This window comes from Gigantopelta aegis, chromosome 2 (assembly GCF_016097555.1).
Source record: "Gigantopelta aegis isolate Gae_Host chromosome 2, Gae_host_genome, whole genome shotgun sequence".
Classification (NCBI taxonomy): Eukaryota; Metazoa; Mollusca; class Gastropoda; order Neomphalida; family Peltospiridae; genus Gigantopelta; species Gigantopelta aegis.
The window spans coordinates 1,640,874-1,660,700 of NC_054700.1; the positions used below are offsets into that span (position 1 = coordinate 1,640,874).

General features: G+C 43.7%; 1 protein-coding gene across 1 annotated transcript in view; it reads right to left on the bottom strand.

The window, feature by feature from the left end:
- Window positions 1–255: 255 nt before the first annotated feature.
- LOC121379073 (fibroblast growth factor receptor 4-like) overlaps window positions 256–19,827 on the bottom strand; it is a 66,355-nt gene continuing 46,783 nt past the window's right edge. The window contains exons 4-7 of the mRNA XM_041507540.1: window positions 18,558–18,587; window positions 3,795–4,085; window positions 2,235–2,258; window positions 256–365 (exon numbers count right to left, since the gene is read on the bottom strand). Of these exons, the coding sequence (XP_041363474.1) occupies window positions 256–365; window positions 2,235–2,258; window positions 3,795–4,085; window positions 18,558–18,587 (455 nt within the window). The remainder of the gene's footprint in view (window positions 366–2,234; window positions 2,259–3,794; window positions 4,086–18,557; window positions 18,588–19,827) is intronic.

The window sequence follows — 19,827 nt, forward strand, 5'->3', positions numbered from 1 at the left end:
ATGTATATAGAGTTAATATTAATGCTATCATGCACCCAGCTGTGTTAATATTAATGTTATCATACGGTCAGCTGTGCTAACATTAATGTTATCATACGGTCAGCTGCGTTAATATTAATGTTATTATACAGTCAGCTGTATGTTCAACGTGGGGAACACACGATATATTTGTTAGTAAACATTTAGGAGGTTTCGTTGGTTAGATGGGTTTTTAGGAGAGATCTTCAACAGAACGTACTGTATGAATCTATAACGTCACATCTTCCAACAGAACATTCCACTGCAGGAATCCATGACGTCACATCTTCCGACAGAAGATTCCACTGCAGGAATCCATGGCGTCACACAGACCACGATTTCTTGAACTGACACAAGATTAAAACAATTTAAACACTAAGTTATTAAAAGACATAAATGATCGTAACACCATGAGCGATGTTTGAGAAATACCCTGTCAATGGTAAGGATTGTTTCAGCCTCTCTCTCATGGCCGTACATATTGGCAATTTATGGTATATTTGTAAGCCATAGAAATTAATTTTCGTATTTCGTGATGACCCATTGCAGTGTTTTCTGTAACAAACCCAACCAGTAAACAGTGAATGACCATACATCAAAATGTTAGCACAGTCACAAATATATCTCGTCAGGCAATGCCACTTTTACGTCCGTACACAGTTTATCCAAGTGGCAATACATTTTGCCCCTTTTGATGGAATATGTATATTGTTATGCATGACACCAGCTGAAAGGTTCGGTGGTGGGATTTTTATAGAATACTTTATCTCTGCTCTGATATGGTATTCTGTGCTCGTTGGGAGTCCCTAGTATCACAACACACTCAATCATGAGTTAAAGAAATCGAATCCCCCAGGAATGCTACTTTCCGACGAGCTATCGTCCGTTGGTATCGGTGAACGTGATAAATGGACCTCAACTCGCACACCAGTAGAAGTCGTGTAGTCTTTGAATAATCAACACTGACAAACAAATGTAAAGGACAGAACTTGTCGAAGCAACCATTTGTCCACCGCTACGATGACTGGCACTGCCCGCTGAATGCACCTTTGTACCTGAAATTTAAAACAAAACATATATTATCTTTCCATAATTTGTTATGGCAATTGGTGTGATTTGATTTGGTTCAATGGTTTGATCGGTATCTAACCTAAATACACTCTGTAAAGTGATACTGTACCATGCTTTTACCATGGTCGGTTTCCAACTGACATAAAATGTGCAATAAATGTGTATAACCGCACAGATTTTAAAGCCCACATCTCACTAAGCCAAATTCATTTCGCGTCATGCAACGTCACCTGTAGGTGTAGTACAAGTCAGTCACTGCATAGACTTACAACTGGAATGCATGGTTACTAGTGTTACACATTTCGATGTTTTCATTGATAGCAGATGGACTCTCATGCTGTCCCACTCGGGACTATCGGCTGTCAATAAAAATATCGAACAATAGTCATACTACTTGTAAGTGTAAGCGGTAACTTTAAATAAATCAATATAAAAAAAGAGTAAAGTTTGTTTTATTTAACGACGCCACTAGGGCACATTCATTTTGTATTTTATCATCGGCTATTGGACGTCAAACATATGGTCATTCTGACACTGTTTTTTTTAGAGGAAACCCGCTATCGCCACATAGGCTACTCTTTTACGACAGGCAGCTAGGGATCGTTTATTTGCGCTTCCCACAGGAAATCAATATCAATGCAAACATTGTGTAGACAATAATAGAAAAAAAACCCAACAACCCCTAAACCATCAAGAAAATAATCACCACCCTTCCTCCCGCCCGTCAAAAATCTATCTTCCAAAACCCCCCCAACCACCAAAATAAAACCAACAACAACACCCCCAAAAAACGACACACACACAAAACAACACCAACCTCACAACACAACACATCAGCAAGCCCCATTAAAACAGACTATTTGTACACGAACAAAGAAAGAAGTGACCTAAAAGGAAATTATAACGAGAAGAGAAGAAGAAAATCTATTAAAATTAAATATCTGCAATTTAGTGATTATAAAGCGTCGGAATCTCAGAACGTAACCGTGAACTGTTTGTATATGCCCCCATTCTACTGGTGTTTCAGGCATGTCCGTCACGGGTCCACTCTCTGGACAGCCAGGGATCTGACCCTGGACAGAGGGATCTCAGAGGGTATATCAAAATGGCAGATGTAAAATGTTAGATACAAGTGATATACATACCTCTTCTAACATTGTAGGTATCAGCTGAAAAGATAAAACAAATTATATATTATATACTATATACTATGAACAACTGTGTAAATAAATACGTCCATGTAGGTACACATCATCTTCACACACATTATCAGTATGTAATCCTTATGTCTGTCTGTCTAAGTTTCTTTGTCTGTCATCCATCTGTCTGTTCATCCGTACATCCACTCACAACATACCACCCACTCAAATACTCTCATCCTTCTATTAATTCGTTCATTCGTTCATTCATTCATTCATTCATTCATTCATTTATACATTCATATTCATTCATTCATTCATCCATCATTCATCCGGGCGAGACGTAGTCAAGTGGTAAAGCACTCGCTTGATGCGCGTTCGGTTTGAGATCGATCCCCGTCGGTGGGCCCTTAGGCTATTTGTCGCTCCAGCCAGTGCACCACGACTGGTACATCAAAGGCCGTGATATGTGCTATCCTGTCTATGGGATGGTGCATATAGAAGATCCTTGCTGCCCATCGAAAAGAGTAGCCCATGAAGTGGCGACAGCGGGTTTCCTCCTTCAATATATGTGTGGTCCTTAACCATACCTGTATGTCTGACGCCATATAACTATAACCATATAAATACAATGTGTTGAGTGCGTCATTAAATAAAACATTTCCTTCCTTCCATCCATCATTCATCCATTCAACCACTCACTAACACACTCACTCACTCATTGAGTGATTGATTCAAAACGTTTGTTTTGTTTAACGACACTACTAGAACACATCGATTTATTAATCATCGGCTATTGGAAGTCAAACATTTGGAAATTTTGACATATAGTCTTAGAAAGGAAAACTATTACATTTCTTTGCATTAATATTAAGAAATCTTTTATAAGTACTATCGATCAGACAGGATAGCACATACCAGCGAACCCAGTACCTACCAGCCTTATGTCCGACGGCGTAACCACGACACCACCGAGGCCGGTCGTTCGCGACAGTGTAACACTGGGTTAGGTCAGGTCATAGGGTTTTACGTGCACATTCAGAACAAGCTGTTGTAGCACACGCCTGTCATGAACGCAGGTGTCGACATCCGCCGACTCCTCCGTCCAGGGTCCAGGACAGTTTATCACTGCGCTAGATGGATGGAATTGTTTAACGTGTACATTCAGAGCAAGCTGTTATAGCGCACGCCTGTTCTGGGCACAGGTGCCGACCTCGGCCGGCTCCTCAGTCCAGGACAGGAAAAGTGTGGGGTGGGTAGGTAGGAGGGGGACTGCCTGCACTGGCAGGTGCAAGGGAGCATCAGCAGTCCGACCGTAGCTGGTAACAGGCGGCGAGTGGTATGGTGCTATCGAATTTGGAATGTCCAAAGAGAATGGGTGCGCATTTTTGATGAAGGAATTTAGGCGTAATTTTGAACGATCGACCTAAATGGAAAGGTACGTAGCTACGTGTAGGTATGGAATTCAGTAGGCCGAGAGTAGCTGGTTCCACTGGGCTATTTCCCGCCCTTTCTTTATTGCCAGATCTGGCACGTGGTGAAGGTAGCAGACAACAATTCACTCACCGTTGAGCACCTCGACCTTCTTGCTGGTGACCTGTTTGTCCGACGTGCGGCAAACGTAGGTGCCGGCGTCGTCGAGGTCGGCCTTCTTAATGTTCAGCACGCTGATGATCGTCTTCGAGTTGATGGACACCATCTTCCGGATGTAGATCTTCTTGGCGAAGTTCGTCTCCATCTTGTTTCCGTTCTTGAACCAGTCGAGTTCCTCCGGCGGGTACTCCCTTCCGGTGGCGTTGCAAGTCAGCTTGATTACCTCCCCTTTGTCGACGAACGGGTCGCCGGTGATGACGATGTCTAAAAGCAAGAAAGAAAAAAGAAAATAGAGATGAGAATATTTATTTAATGATTTCTCAGCACCTTTTCAAAATAAAGTCTGTTAATTTTGGTGTGTAGCAAATTATAAACATTGTGACATTTGGTCCTGTGCATAGTTGTCGGAAGATGACAGAAACTGTGTATGCACACGTGTGTGTCTCTATGTGTGTGTGTGTGTGTGTGTCTCTCTCTGTGTGTGTGTGTCTCTCTCTCTGTCTCTTGTCTGTCTCTCTCGGTCTCTGTCTGTCTCTGTCTGTATCTCTCTCTTTCGTTCTGTGTGTGTGTGTCTCTGTGTGTGTGCCTGTGCGTGTGTGCGTGCGTGCGAATGTATGTATGTATTCATGTGTGTGTGTGTGTTTGTGTGCGTGCGTACGTGTGTGTGCGTGTGTGTGTGTGTGTGTGTGTGTGTGTGTGTGTGCAGCAGTAGCAGCAGCTACAGAAGCAACAACTAAATATCCGTATTTCGTCACAAGACAAACTATCTACGCGGATCTTGACACATACTCCTAGAACGCCAGAGTAGGGTCGATGCTCCTTTATACCGCCCTGAAACGTCGCCTGTACAAATAGCTGACCAGTAGTTATAACGTGAAGACTGTGTCAAGACTTGAGTCTAGACACCACGTGATCGGTCAATATTGACACATTCTTCAACTTCTCAATGTGTTCAGTTTTATACATCTTATTTGTTTTAGTTTCAGTTGTATAAATCTTACACATTTTTATACTTTCATATTAAATTGTATATCCTATTAAATTCAAATATTGCCCGAGCATGCTGTTGTGAAGCCCAATGCGAATACCGCCACTCTCCGTACAGGAAATAGCGATCGGTATTCAGTTCAATTATGTTATTTGTACAGGTCTGAACACTCGTTCTGAGCTCGAGTCAAGATTGGAAAACTAACCCACCACCTGCAATGCCATGACCGGTGAATAGTAAAAACGTCAGCAAATTAAAAAAAAAAGCAATAAGAAAGAGAAGTAAACAATAAAAAATAAAAACCAAATCAACCACCCGAAACACAACAGACAAAAGAAGAAGAAGAAAGATGTACCAGTTCTAGGACACTGGTTTAGAAGTGGTGAAAAATCAAGAGTCAATCCAGGGCGATCGGTCTTGCGAACCGCAGAACTAAATATCGGCCTCACCCAACCCCACCCTCTAAACTCGACAGGTAAATACATTTTATTAATAATCCTGCATACTGCATTGTTTTTGACTCGATGGAAATTCAAACGCAATCCTGAACTTTGACACAAACGTCATGAAAAGTAATTATATGCATGCGTATTGATACATTAATAGTTTCGCCGACCAGGTTAATTAGTGGCAGGACGCACTCCAACACGCTTTCTTCCAAATCGTGTTGATGTTCGAGTCAAAGATAAACACTTCTTTATTTTCCTTGGCTGGTTTAGGATTAACAGTTTAACACCTGAGCAGATTACCGTTAATAACACAGGCCAGTTTCGATCTTTTTTCACTTGAACCTAACACCGTTCAGAGTAATTTCTTAATTAAGACTTCGCTCACGCGGTAACTAACTACAACTGCGAAGAGCAATTTTATTGTTAAAAAGAGACACATGGTTAGCTGGTGAAGGAAAACAACAGGTGCAACTCCCAGTGTTCTATGCCATTCCACTTAATTATCCAACTTAGAGGAAAACAGATGTCATTGTATATACATTTTAAAAAACATTTCACTGTTAGATTTGTTTTGGTGTTGCAAAATAAATGCATTTTCTGGATAATATTAATAGTCGGGGACAAGATATACACCGGTTCGTTGTGTTTGTCGACACCTCATACAGTGAAACGTTGTCCTACATTTCTTTTCTAATTTAATACTTTCCTGGACATGATTCCATACGCCAACTCTTTAATTCAATTCAGGCCATAGTGTAAACTCTACGTACTCGTTATACTATGCGAAAATGACGCGGCTGTCATGATAGAGCCTTTGTCGAGGGTCTGCATAACAAAATGCATCTACATAGACATTAAGGTTTTTTCGTGGACATACTGTTAGGATAGTTGTGGTGTTTACCCATTACAGCGTGTTTGAACAATAATGGATATAAAACCGAAAATCAAATACAAATAAATAAAAACTGAAACATTCCCTAGATCTGTTTGTTCGCTTAGTTTTGCATGTTCAGTCATACGCAGATATCCGTATGTGTACACAAATATCATGTACACATACGGATATTTGCGTATATAGCATAGTTTTTTTTAACTTTATTAGTGAATCGGTGACTATGTTTGTCAACCTTTTTGCGATAATAATGACGTTCTTAGTTGGGGTTTTTTCAATCTCGTACTGTACAACAGTGTCTTGAAAACACGAAAGATGTATCGCAGATCCATACTCTTTAAGATGAGGTCTCGACAATCGAGACTTCGTTCATCTTCGTAACACTCTTTCGTCGTCAACCCTTTACGTATAAAGCACAATTTTCTAAGTTCATTAATAACTCCGTTAGTATCAACCATTAGCAATCATGATAATGTCATTTAGATTTTTTTTCAATCTCTAAACAGAATTGTCAACGACAAAATACCAGACTCGTGTTGCATAACCGTGTCTAAAAACACGGAAGATGTATTGCCGATCCCAACTCTTTTAAAACGAGGTCTCGACCATCGAGACTTCGTCCATCTTCGTAACTCCGTTCGTCGTCATACCGTTCGATCTCCGGCGAAACGAAAGTGGCACGAAAACTATCTAGAGAATTAGTTATAGGTCAGTCATCGGGCCCGATCTCTTGTAGTGTCAACCGAAAATGGATGGCTTCCCCGATAGAGGGCGCCACTTGTCATCGATCCTGGGAGTCTCGCCCCATCCACGTGAGATAATCGTAATGGGATCTGGAAATACCGTGCACAGAGACAGTCGAATCTAAATTACAAAGGAAAACGAAATCCTGTTCCTAGAACGACTACAATTTCCGGTGTCTAAAAGAACTTGATAGATGAAACAGTAACAGGAAAGGCTTGGCCATAAAGAGCCGAAAATGAAAGGAAATGACGAGGGAAAGCACGTGACTGTAGAATGGGTTGAAGTTCGGGAGTTAGAATGCTCGTGTTATACGTCGGAGGTAGAAGGAGCAGTGCCAGGCTCTAATGTAGACGGCAGAATTATTAGAGGTAGTCATAAGTAGAAGTCGTTATAATAGTGTGTGTTTTTATGTACGTGTGTGTGTGTGTGTGTGTGTCCGTGTATGTGTCTATGTGTATGTGTGTCCGTGTATGTGTGTCTATGTGTGTGTATGTGTGTCCGTGTATGTGTGTCTATGTGTGTGTATGTGTGTCCGTGTATGTGTGTCTATGTGTGTGTGTGTGTCCGTGTATGTGTGTCTATGTGTGTGTGTGTGTGTCCGTGTATGTGTGTCTATGTGTGTGTATGTGTGTCCGTGTATGTGTGTCTATGTGTGTGTATGTGTGTCCGTGTATGTGTGTCTATGTGTGTGTATGTGTGTCCGTGTATGTGTGTCTATGTGTGTGTATGTGTGTCCGTGTATGTGTGTCTATGTGTGTGTATGTGTGTCCGTGTATGTGTGTGTATGTGTGTCCGTGTATGTGTGTCCGTGTATGTGTGTCTATGTGTGTGTATGTGTGTCTATGTGTGTGTATGTGTGTCCGTGTATGTGTGTCCGTGTATGTGTGTCTATGTGTGTCCGTGTATGTGTGTCTATGTGTGTGTCTGTCTGTATGTGGCTGTGTGTATGCATGTCTGTCTGTGCCTGTGTATGTGTGTCTATATGTGTGTATGTGTGTCCGTGTATGTGTGTCTATGTGTGTGTATGTGTGTTTATGTGTGTGTGTCTATGTGTGTGTATGTGTGTCCGTGTATGTGTGTCTATGTGTGTGTATGTGTGTCCGTGTATGTGTGTCTATGTGTGTGTATGTGTGTCTATGTGTGTGTGTCTATGTGTGTGTATGTGTGTCCGTGTTTGTGTGTCTATGTGTGTGTATGTGTGTCTATGTGTGTGTATGTGTGTCCGTGTTTGTGTGTCTATGTGTGTGTATGTGTGTCTATGTGTGTGTATGTGTGTCCGTGTTTGTGTGTATATGTGTGTGTATGTGTGTCTATGTGTGTGTATGTGTGTCTATGTGTGTGTATGTGTGTCCGTGTATGTGTGTCTATGTGTGTGTATGTGTGTCCGTGTGTCTATGTGTGTGTATGTGTGTCCGTGTATGTGTGTCTATGTGTGTGTCTGTGTGTCCGTGTATGTGTGTCTATGTGTGTGTATGTGTGTCCGTGTTTGTGTGTCTATGTGTGTGTATGTGTGTCCGTGTATGTGTGTCTATGTGTGTGTATGTGTGTCCGTGTATGTGTGTCTATGTGTGTGTATGTGTGTCCGTGTTTGTGTGTCTATGTGTGTGTATGTGTGTCTATGTGTGTGTATGTGTGTCCGTGTTTGTGTGTCTATGTGTGTGTGTGTGTGTTTGTGTGTCTATGTGTGTGTATGTGTGTCCGTGTATGTGTGTCTATGTGTGTGTATGTGTGTGTCTGTCTGTCTGTGGCTGTGTGTATGCATGTCTGTCTGTGCCTGTGTATGTGAGTGTGCGTCTGTCTCTGTTGTCTGTCTCTCTCCCTCTGTGTGTTTGTCTGTCTGTCTGTCTGTCTGTCTCTCTCTCTCTCTCTCTCTCTCTCTCTCTCTCTCTCTCTCTCTCTCTCTCTCTCTCTCTCTCTCTCTCTCTCTCTCTCTCTCTCCCTCTCTCTCTCTCTCACTGTGTGTGTGTGTATAAAAAAACCCACACATCTCACCACAATAACATTGATGCTGAAGAGTATCAATCCTTCAATCTATCAAACGGATTTCCCCCCACTGACCCAAATTCACATTTACTCACTATCGCGAGGATGTAGTAAACATCACACGCCGCTATTGGATAAAAAAAAAAAAAAAAACCTCGTTAAAACCGTTCTCTTTAAATACTTGATCGACATAAAACATCACTTGTTTTTTTATTCAAGATGTAATAAAGTTATAACTGAAGATCAAACAAACGGAAATCGCATTCAAACAGACGAACACGGAGGGAAGATGAGCTTTTTTTCACTGTTATCAGCGAACAATTTAAGACTTGGCGAGACAGGCGAATATTATCAATAAGTTAATTCCGACCATTCGTGGAGGAATACACTGAGCGATAATAACCTGGGAACAACTGATCGCTTAATAATCCGCTGTGCGCGTGTTTAGCTTATTTAACTCGGAAATCGTGAGATGTTCCATACTTGTACTACAACACACAATTGACTAACAGACACACACGGGAGTGGGGTGGTGGTATTTCTCATAGTAATTAAGCTTTACGGTTACAAGCTCGTAGTTATTGGGTTCGCATCCCGGTACCGGCTGCCAGCTGACTGTGTTTTAACAGTTCATTGGAGAGGAGTTAGGCCACCCCACTAACTCCTCTCTCACTAATATCTAACACGTAACCACTAACCGTGCCCTGAACATTGTGCTTGATCCTTAATGCATATATAAATATATACACACACGCGCACGCGGGCACACACCTTACACCATCGTACTATTTAGTTACTCTGGTGACTACGAGTCAGAATTATCAAATGTTTGACATCCAATAGCCGATGATTAATCAATGTGCTCCAGGGGTGTCGTTAAACAAAACAAACTCTTTTTTCGTACTATTTACATATTATATCGTGATTTAACTCACCACAATCCGATTTTACATGCATTTTCCCACAACACATAGCACCGCCTTTGATATACCAGTCGTGGTGTACTGGTTGTGACGACGAATAACATTAAGTCAGAGAGGTGATTCGATCCTACGACGTCAGCACCTCAGGTAATCGCTCTACTGACTGAGCTAGACCCCCCCCCATCCCCCCGTGTGCCCAGTGTAGCGAACTTGAACCTCAACTAAAGGCACATCAACACGAACAATTGTAAGGTGCTGCCACTTGGCGTAAACAGTTGTTTTCTAAATAGTTCTTAGTTCAAATAGAAAGTAAACTGAATCAGAAATATTCACGTGGTTTTGTCCATCAAAACATAATTATTTTTATTACTAGATATGTGTGCAAAACATGTACACGATAAGTCACGTCACACCCTCTACACATTTTCATTAGAACATTGTTTCTGCTAGTAAATTAAATTGTTTCATTGTAATTCTTGTGGACATGAAGTTCACAGTATAATATTTACATTTCAAACACAAATTAGTAAATATTTTTTTTGAAAAGCCACCAGTATGCTACATGGATAGAACTATTTTTAAGACTGGCAGCTATTTTTAGAAAATGACGTCATAATGGCCGTTTTGTTTGAAAATCTGGTTCTTGAAAATGTTTGTAATCTACACACCAGTTCCCAAACAGCCCCAGTTTGATGCTAACAGATCGCACTATAATACTTGGTAACATTCCACAAGGGCAGCAAAATCTTAATGCATGGACTGCTCAGTATCAAACTAGTTTAGCTGACAGAGAGCGTGCCAAAGATACTTGGGCCAGTGGATCGAATCCCCTCTGTGCACTCAGTTTTTGACTGGTACTGGCGACTGGATATCAAGTAAAGATCTCGTATTGCCAGATTTCGACGTCGAAATGTCTAATGAACGTCGATATTTTAGGAAAGACGAAACACTGGGAATACTATTTGCATTACGACTAAAAAACAATCAGACACATCATCTTGAAATGCATGTTCAGCTGAAAGGTCGCTGCCGATGATGACACCAGGATGATGATCCTTATTACCTCCCAGCGGATGATGGTTAGAACTTCTATGTGGAAAGTTACAATTCAACTTTAATAGACTGAACTTAGGAAACTTAACTTCTTTTTCCGAAAGCAGGCCCGTAGGAATCGGGGGTGGTGGTGGTGGTGGTGGTGGTGTGGTGGTGGTGTGTGCGTGCGTGCGTGCGTGTGTGTGTGTGTGGGGGGGGGGGGGCTGTGTCATTATGGTTGTGCCCTTCCCCCTCCACCCGGCCGAAAACGCACGTTGTCTTGTCTTACTATAATAAAGATGAAAATCTGGCTAGTGCCCCTCCCCACTAGAAACTGTGCTCCTCCCCCACTAGAAACTGTGCCCTCCCACACTAGAGACTGTGCCCTACCCACTAGAGACTGTGCCCACCTTTACTAGAGAATGTGCCCTCCTTCATTAGAGACTGTGCCCTCCTTTACTAGAGACTGTGCCCTCCATCACTAGAGACTGTGCCATCCTTCACTAGAAACTGTGCCCTCCTTCACTAGATACTGTGCCCTCCTTCACTAGAGACTGTGCCCTCCCCACTAGAGACTGTGCCCTCCCACTAGAGACTGTGCCCTCCTCACTAGAAACTGTGCCCTCCTTCACTAGAGACTGTGCCCTCCTTCACTAGAGACTGTGCCCTCCCACTAGAGACTGTGCCCTCCTCACTAGAAACTGTGCCCTCCTTCACTAGAGACTGTGCCCTCCCACTAGAGACTGTGCCCTCCTCACTAGAAACTGTGCCCTCCTTCACTAGAGACTGTGCCCTCCTTCATTAGACTGCCCTCCTTTCCTAGAGACCGTGCCCTCCTTCACTAGAAACTGTGCCCTCTTTCACTAGAGACTGTGCCTCCCCACTAGAAATTGTGCCCTCCTTCACTAGAGACTGTGCCGTCCTTCACTAGAAACTTTGCCCTCCTTCACTACAGACTGTGCCCTCCTTCACTAGAAACTGTGCCTCCCTTAGAAACTGTGCCCTCCTTCACTAGAGACTGTGCCCTCCCCACTAGAGACTGTTCCCTCTTTCACTAGAAAATGTGCCCTCTTTCACTAGAGACTGTGCCCTCCTTAACTTGAGACTGTGCCCTCCTTCACTAGAGATTGTGCCCTCCTTAACTTGAGACTGTGCCCTCCTTCACTAGAGACTGTGCCCTCCTTCACTAGAGTCTGTGCCCTCCTTCACTAGAGTCTGTGCCCTACTTCACTAGAGACTGTGCCCTACTTCACTTGAGACTGTGCCCTCCTTCACTAGAGACTGTGCCCTCCTTCACTAGAGTCTGTGCCCTCCTTCACTAGAGTCTGTGCCCTACTTCACTAGAGACTGTGCCCTACTTCACTTGAGACTGTGCCCTCCTTCACTAGAGACTGTGCCCTCCTTCACTAGAGTATGTGCCCTCCTTCACTAGACTGTGCCCTCCTTCACTAGAGACTGTGCCCTCCTTCACTAGAAACTGTGCCCTCCTTCACTAGCGACTGTGCCGTCTTTTACTAGAGACTGTGCCCTCCCCACTAGAGACTGTGCCTTCCCCACTAGAAACTGTGCCCTCCTTTACTAGAGACTGTGCCCACCTTCACTAGAAACTGTGCCCTCCCCCACTAGAGACTGTGCCCTCCCCACTAGAAACTGTGCCCTCCCCACTAGAGACTGTGCCTCCCCACTAGAAACTGTGCCCTCCCCACTATAGTCTGTGCCCACCTTCACTAGAAAATGTGCCCTCCCCCACTAGACTGTGCCCTCCCCACTAGAGACTGTGGCCTCCCCACTAGAGACTGTGCCCTCCCCACTAGAGACTGTGCCCTCCTTCACTAGAGACTGTGCCCTCCTTCACTAGAAACTGTGCAAACCTTCACTAGAGACTGTGCTCTCCCCACTAGAAACTGTGCTTCCCCACTAGAAACTGTGCCCTCCCCACTAGAGTCTGTGCCCACCTTCACTAGAAACTGTGCCCTCCCCCACTAGAAACTGTGCCCTCCCCACTAGAGTCTGTGCCCTCCCCCACTAGAAACTGTGCCCTCCCCCACTAGAAACTGTGCCCTCCCCCACTAGAAACTGTGCCTTCCCCCACCAGAGCCAGTGTCCCCCACTCAAGACATCGTTCCTATGGGCTTGGACAGAAGGGCCGGCGCATAGCAAGAAGACCAACAAGAATACACACACACACACACACACACACACACACACACACACACACACACACACACACACACCACACACACACACACACACACACACACACACACACACACAGCATGTGTATATGAGAAAGCGCTTTCTTCTTCAACTCCCAATCGCCAAGTCAATTCCTGCCAACTGCACTTCGGCTAGATACGACTCCCCTGGGCAATATGCGTCCCCACACGTCCAGCCTAAAGCCGAGCTTTACGAGACGTGACGTAGCAGCGATTGATTTCCATAAAAGGAAGACTAGATGACATGGTTCTGGGACTGCACATGACGTTCAACTAGCCAGACGTCTTACTTTCTTCGATTACTCTCTCGATATTTACCCCCCCCCCCACCCCCGAGGAGCGATGGGTTGCAGGATCTAGCGCCCTCGATGGATTCGTGTTTTTCCGCGTCCAAAGCAGTATCTCACGAATCGTATATCAAAACCGTCGTGTGTACTGTCCTGTCTTTTGGAATTTTAAGTGCAGTTAAAATATCTCTTGCTATGTGGCGACAACGGGTTTCCTCTCTGTCTGTCTATCTGTCTGTCTGTCTGTCGGTCTCCCCTCACTCGACTTTCTTAGTCTCTCTTTTATTGTCTATCTCCCCCTTTATTTTTGATCTCTGTCTCATTCTGTCTGTCCGTCTCTCTCTCCCTTCCTCCCCTAACTCGCCCACTATATCTGTCTCCTTGCCTGCCTACAATTCTGCCTACCTCTATTTCTCTCTCTCTAGCTTTCTCCATTTCTTTTGCTTTTTCTCCTTTTCTGTCGCTCTTTCTCTGGCCCCCCCCCCCTCTCTCTCTCTCTCTATCTTGTCTCTGTCTGTCTGTCTGTCTCTCTCTCTCTCTCTCTCTCTGTCTCTCTCTGTCTCTCTCTGTCTGTCTGTCTGTCTCTCTCTCTCTCTCTCTCTCTCTCTCTCTCTCTCTCTCTCTCTCTCTCTCTCTCTCTCTCTCTCTCTCTCTCTCTCTCTCTCTCTCTCTCTATCTGCCCTCCCCTCTGTTGCTTAATGTTTCATGTCTACGAGACGTTTTAGTTCTGTCAAACCGGAAGCGCTCCATGTCCCAAGTGCCGAGAATAGGAGCAGGGAGATTTATCGCGGAATCAATAACAATAAGCCTGTCGGTCGTGATTGCTTTAATAACAATAAGCCCGTCGGTCGTGATTGCTTTAATCACAAAATACTATTTCATTGCACTCGGGAGAAGCATCAACTAACTGAGAAATTGTAGACAGACTTTAATTGTCCGAGTTGGAGACGGAATCATCGTCCTGCCACCCACACCACAGTTGGCCATGATTGTCGTTACGTAATCTCACCACCGGTTTTATGTCAACTCACTCCCTCCCTCTCCCTCCCCCGCGATACGACGTGAGCCTGCAGTTGACTTTGAACTGAGTTTCACCAGCCGGGTTGAGAAATCTGCCACAAACAGCGACGTTCACCGCTCAAAACCACGGAGCCAAAAGCAAACTTTGCATTGCAATGCCGCACAATAATGGAGGGAATTACCAAAGCAACATTTGCATTGCAGTGCGATGCCCACAATAATGGAGGAAATTACATCAGCGAAATAAGTAGTATGTCAACGGCTCAGCTATTGAAGACGTAATATAATGGAAGCGATTCGTAATCGTTCAGTTCTGGCGAGGATACCCGACAAATGTAAACGCTGCAATTGTTTTGAGCACAGCTATGGTTTATTTGATCAGTATCTGCACTGCCGTACAGAACAATGACGTGTAAATACGAATTTAAAAGTCCGATATCGTTTAGCTGTTCACACCAGCGGTTTGAGAGTTTATCTGAAAAGGGAGGGTCGGAACTCACAGACAATCCACAGGGGCGTAACATGGTCTGGACCAAGGGGGCGGGGGGGGGGGGGTGTATCCCAGTATGAACCTACATTTTTCCTGGATATTTATATAAATAGTCTAATATTGCATTGTAAACAAAAACATACTTTAGACGTCCCGAACTCATCAGCCTACTCCTCTGATCCAGATGTTGAATTGGGTTGGGTGCAGTGGCGTACCTAAGGTACGGCAGGTATGGCACATGCCCTGGGCGCCACTTGAGTGTGTGTGTGTATGGGGGGGGGGGGGGGGGGGGGGCATTAAAGTCAGACGTTATTTAAAAAATGGGTGTCAGATGTTTGGACAGGAGCGCAATTCCAGTGCTTGCCATAGGCTCTATTTTTCGTAGATACGCCACTGGTTGGGTGAGGTTGGCAACTGCACCCTACCTCAACTGTTCTCTAGTTCTATTCGTTTCCCTCTCGACCAAATGTCGAAATTATCAATAATAATATATGAGACACAAAACAGCCGCATTTTGGAGAACGATTGCATATATAGGCCTACTGTCGCGCATAGTTTGGAATGACGTATGCTATCGGCTTTTTGTAAAGTTGCACCCCCCCTGAATAGAAATAGTCTGCATCTATCCGTAAACATGCATTACTTCCTTTGGTTTAAACTAACTGAATTTGCAGGGAGAGTCAGTCATACAGAGAGACAGCCAGATAGATAAAGACACAGACCGACAGAACTACCATGTGTCAAAAGTTACTAAATGTTTGACATCATGAAGCCGACGATTAATAAATCAACGTGTTCTAGTGGTGTCGCTAAATAAAACAGACTTTAACACACAGAGGTGGAGCAATACTTGTTTATCAGAGTAGAGATCTCAGTTATAAAACAAACACGATCACTAAATACACAATATAAACAAAACCCAGGGCCCCGTTGCACGACGCGTACGTAGTTATGCACTTAAGGTGATCTTGGCGCTAAGATAGCTTCATGGAACGAGCCCAGGGCCCCGTTCCACGAAGCGATCTTAGCCCTAAGATCAACTAAGTGCATAGGGTAGCTATGCGCCTAAGGTAATCTTAGGGCTAAGATCGCTTCATGGAACGAGCACTGGTCCCCCGAGCACTCTGTGGATCCGCCCAATATCTTGGGTATCGCACTGCTAACGATCGTACTAATGCCAATGATTACGACCTGAAGTATGCGGCTGTGTACACGGCGCCATCTACCGACGATCCGTTACAGACCCTTCAGTAATCAAACAGAGGAGATAGATTTTCCTATAGCAATTGGAAAGAGCGTTCACCAATACAAAAAAAACTTGCACAATATAGATGATGAAATACTGTTGTCGAAGCAGTTGGGAAGCTGCGTTAGGCGATTTTAAGTATTAAATTGTTTACTAGGCGTCAACACTTCGCGAAATACTGACTACAGTGTATTGAGGCATCGTGCGGATGAGATGTGGAAACGAAAAGAATGTTTGTTTAACGACACATCAGCTTGTGTTAAACTACAGCTATATGACGTCTAACATATGGATGGTTATCCTCCCTCCCTCTCTCTCTCTCTCTCTCTCTCTCTCTCTCTCTCTCTCTCTCTCTCTCTCTCTCTCTCTCTCTCTCTCTCTCTCTCTCTCTCTCTCTCTCTCTCTCTCTCTCCAAGTGCCCGTCTCTACTGGGGACAAAACCCAGGACACTTCGCAGGCCCGTAAGGACCGGGAGGGCACATACTCTTACCCCCACCCCCATCCCCCATTCAAGGACGAAAATGTGCGGGGGTTTTGTCCTACTCTATATAAATAAAAAGACTGTGACCCAATCACCAGAGAAAGTGACCCCCACTCCAGGTGTGTTGTTATACATATTTTCGTTCTTATATCCAATCACGGTTCAAGCACGCTGTTCTGGACACACACTTCATCTGGGCTGCCTGTCCAGGACAGAGGGTTAGTGGTCAAACTCGTTATGTGTGGGAGCCGGTACCGAAAAGCGAACCCAGTACCTACCAACATTAAGTTCGATGGTTTAACCACTACATCACTGAGGCTGGTCTCACTCCAGATATCGTTCCTACACAGGCCTGTTTCGGACAACCCGGCCTATAGCCTTAATTGCAGTCAGCGGCTTTTGCCAATAACGGACAGACCCGTGGTCAGTTCGAGTGATTGAACGCGTAAGCCTAATTGCAACTAGATGACAATCAGGACCTCGTATCGAGTTTAACCTTGGCGAACACCAATATTGGCCACGACAGATTAATAGACTCATGTTGTTTGGCGGTGTCGCGAAAACAGGCGCTGTGGCTTCGTTCATAGTCCTTGTGCAACTATATCAGACAAATTAGGACGTGAAAGTATTGACTCACAGTGTGACAGACAAACAGACACACAGACAGACATTTTTATGTAAACCACTGCGCTTGTATATGATTTGTGTACGTATGAATGAATAAGTCTGCACACAATGGTTACTGTCCTTAATATAATAAGCTGCTGACTTCAAAGTGGATCTTGAAGCTTACATCTAGGGCATTCGCGTATTTGGACATTTTAGCACGAGGTGTGTGTGTGTGTGTGTGTGTGTGTGTGTGTGTGTGTGTGTGTCTAGACGACTGTAGCGACCGAAGTTTGGGGGGGGGGGGTGGGGGGGGGGGGGGGGGGGGGTGCATGTTCCTCCGGAATATATATTGAGAGAGAAAAAAAGGAAAATTGGCTTGAGCAGCGAGGGGTTTCGATCCCAGAAAACCTCGCCATGCACACGTGCCCGTAAGGGCGTCTTTTAATATACAATGCATATGTTTACCGGTAGTCCTTTTATAACTAGAAATTTCATAAACCATTTTTAAAGTACGCCAGGTATTCTGTCCTACATTGAAAGCACGACAAAAAACAAGTTTACTCAAAATTAGATTTGATCGAATACCGGACGAACAAAACTAGCTTCTCAGAATTATCTTGGGCTTAAACTATTTTAAGCTTTCTGGTTGAATTGGCGTTTTTCAGAAGGAGTGCGATTGAAAGGAAACGAAAAACAAATCAGTGGTCATAAACGGGGAAGGAAAAACAAGGTTTAAGACAGGAACAAATACAGTACGCTACTTCAATTTGTATGCGAAGGGAGTTGAACAATATTTTCATGACACAATGTTAAAGAGGGGAAAAGACAACTCTGCAATGTCATATACGTTTTGTATCTCTCAACCCGTACCAATTTACCAGGTAGAAACTATCAAGTACTGTAGATGTCAGTCGTATTGTTATCTCAACGACAGAACCGTAATACGTGATGAAGGCCGTATCTCTGTACAATGCAGAGTCGAGTGGGCATTTGGCAAATGGTGATTGATTCCAAAGATCTGTATCCACGGCCTCATCTATAGGAGGACAGCCACTCCTGAAGAAATCCTTTACGGGACAATTCATCCTTCCAGCACTGCTAAAAAAAGACTGCCACTCCAAGACTAATTTACAAAATCAAAACTAGCACAGGACAGAGCACATTGGAACAAATTGCTATACAGCTGTGATATGCACTCATGAATCCCTGTACAACAGTGATGATGTTAGGTGTTCGCGAAAAGTGAGCATATCCTGCCTCACCGGTGGCACCTGTTATGAGTACTGCCACCACAGCTGTCAGGTAGCTACATCACATGTATATTGTATGATATACCAATCACCGGTTGGAATGGGAAATAAGACACATTTACTCACCGAGATCTTTCTTTTTCTTCGTATCCGCTTCTGAAATGAACAAATCGAAAGTTAATCAATTCATTAAGCAACTAATAATAAAGTATAATGATATCGGTAATATGTAATATAATGTGCATGAAAAGGTTTAACTTATGAACAAATCACAAGTTAACGAATTCATCAAGCAACTAATAATCACAACAGTGATCTATAATGTAATACGAATGGTCTTTTGAACAGTTTCCCATCGTTCTGATCACTTCTTCTCTTTAAAGTTGCACTGCCGACCGCCTTCTCTGAACTTTTGCTCGGTTCCAGTGGACCACCATACACACAGCGTGTTAAATATTGCAAACATAGTTGAATTCCATAAATAAAATGACAATGGAAGCCGCCATCTTTGTCACTTAACATGAATGTGGATATATACATGGTGGCCGTGTATATAGCCTCGGATAATGAGGACCTACTATCTACACGGCGATCATATTGGCGGCCACCACACCCCATTTAAAGTTCCCGTACGTTGCACGGGTTACATCTGGTAATAATCATAATATGGTGTTATATTTACACACTATTAAAGCCACTGACGCTGGGTTTTTCGAAGTACCTACTTGTTTTTGTTTGGCTTAAAACTGATTTGTAGAGCTACAACCACCTGGACAGATTACGTAGAGTTAAAGTTTACCTGTAAGTAATGTTATAAGTTAACGGTAAAAAGGCTGTAATGGCCACAGATATATTCACTGCCTTGAAACTGTATAGATAAACTTTATTTTATTTAACAACACCACTAGAGCACATTGGTTTATTAAGCATTGGCTGTTGGATGTTAACACATTTTGGTAATTTTCACGTATAGTTTTAGAGAGGAAACCCGCTACATTTTCTTCCCCATCAGTAGCAAGGAATTTTTTATATGTATCATTCCACAAACAGTACAGCACATACCACGGCATTTGATATACCAGCCGAGGTGCACTGGTTGGGACGGGAAAGAAACAAATTAGAAAATGCGTCCACTGAGGTGGTTCGATCCTACGTCGCATGCACCGCTTGCGAACGCTCTACCGACTAAGCTAGATCATCCTGCACCCCCACCCCCCCACCCCCACGCACACCCTCCCCGTCCCACACGAAACTATAAAATTGTAGTCGGCGACGTTGGCATTTTGTTTTCAATATGAACAAAATTAGTGGGAGGTGAAATCCATTTTGAGCTATTTTTAACACGAGGCCGACCAGAAAAAACCCAACAAAAAACAACCAAAAACCCCCCAACCAA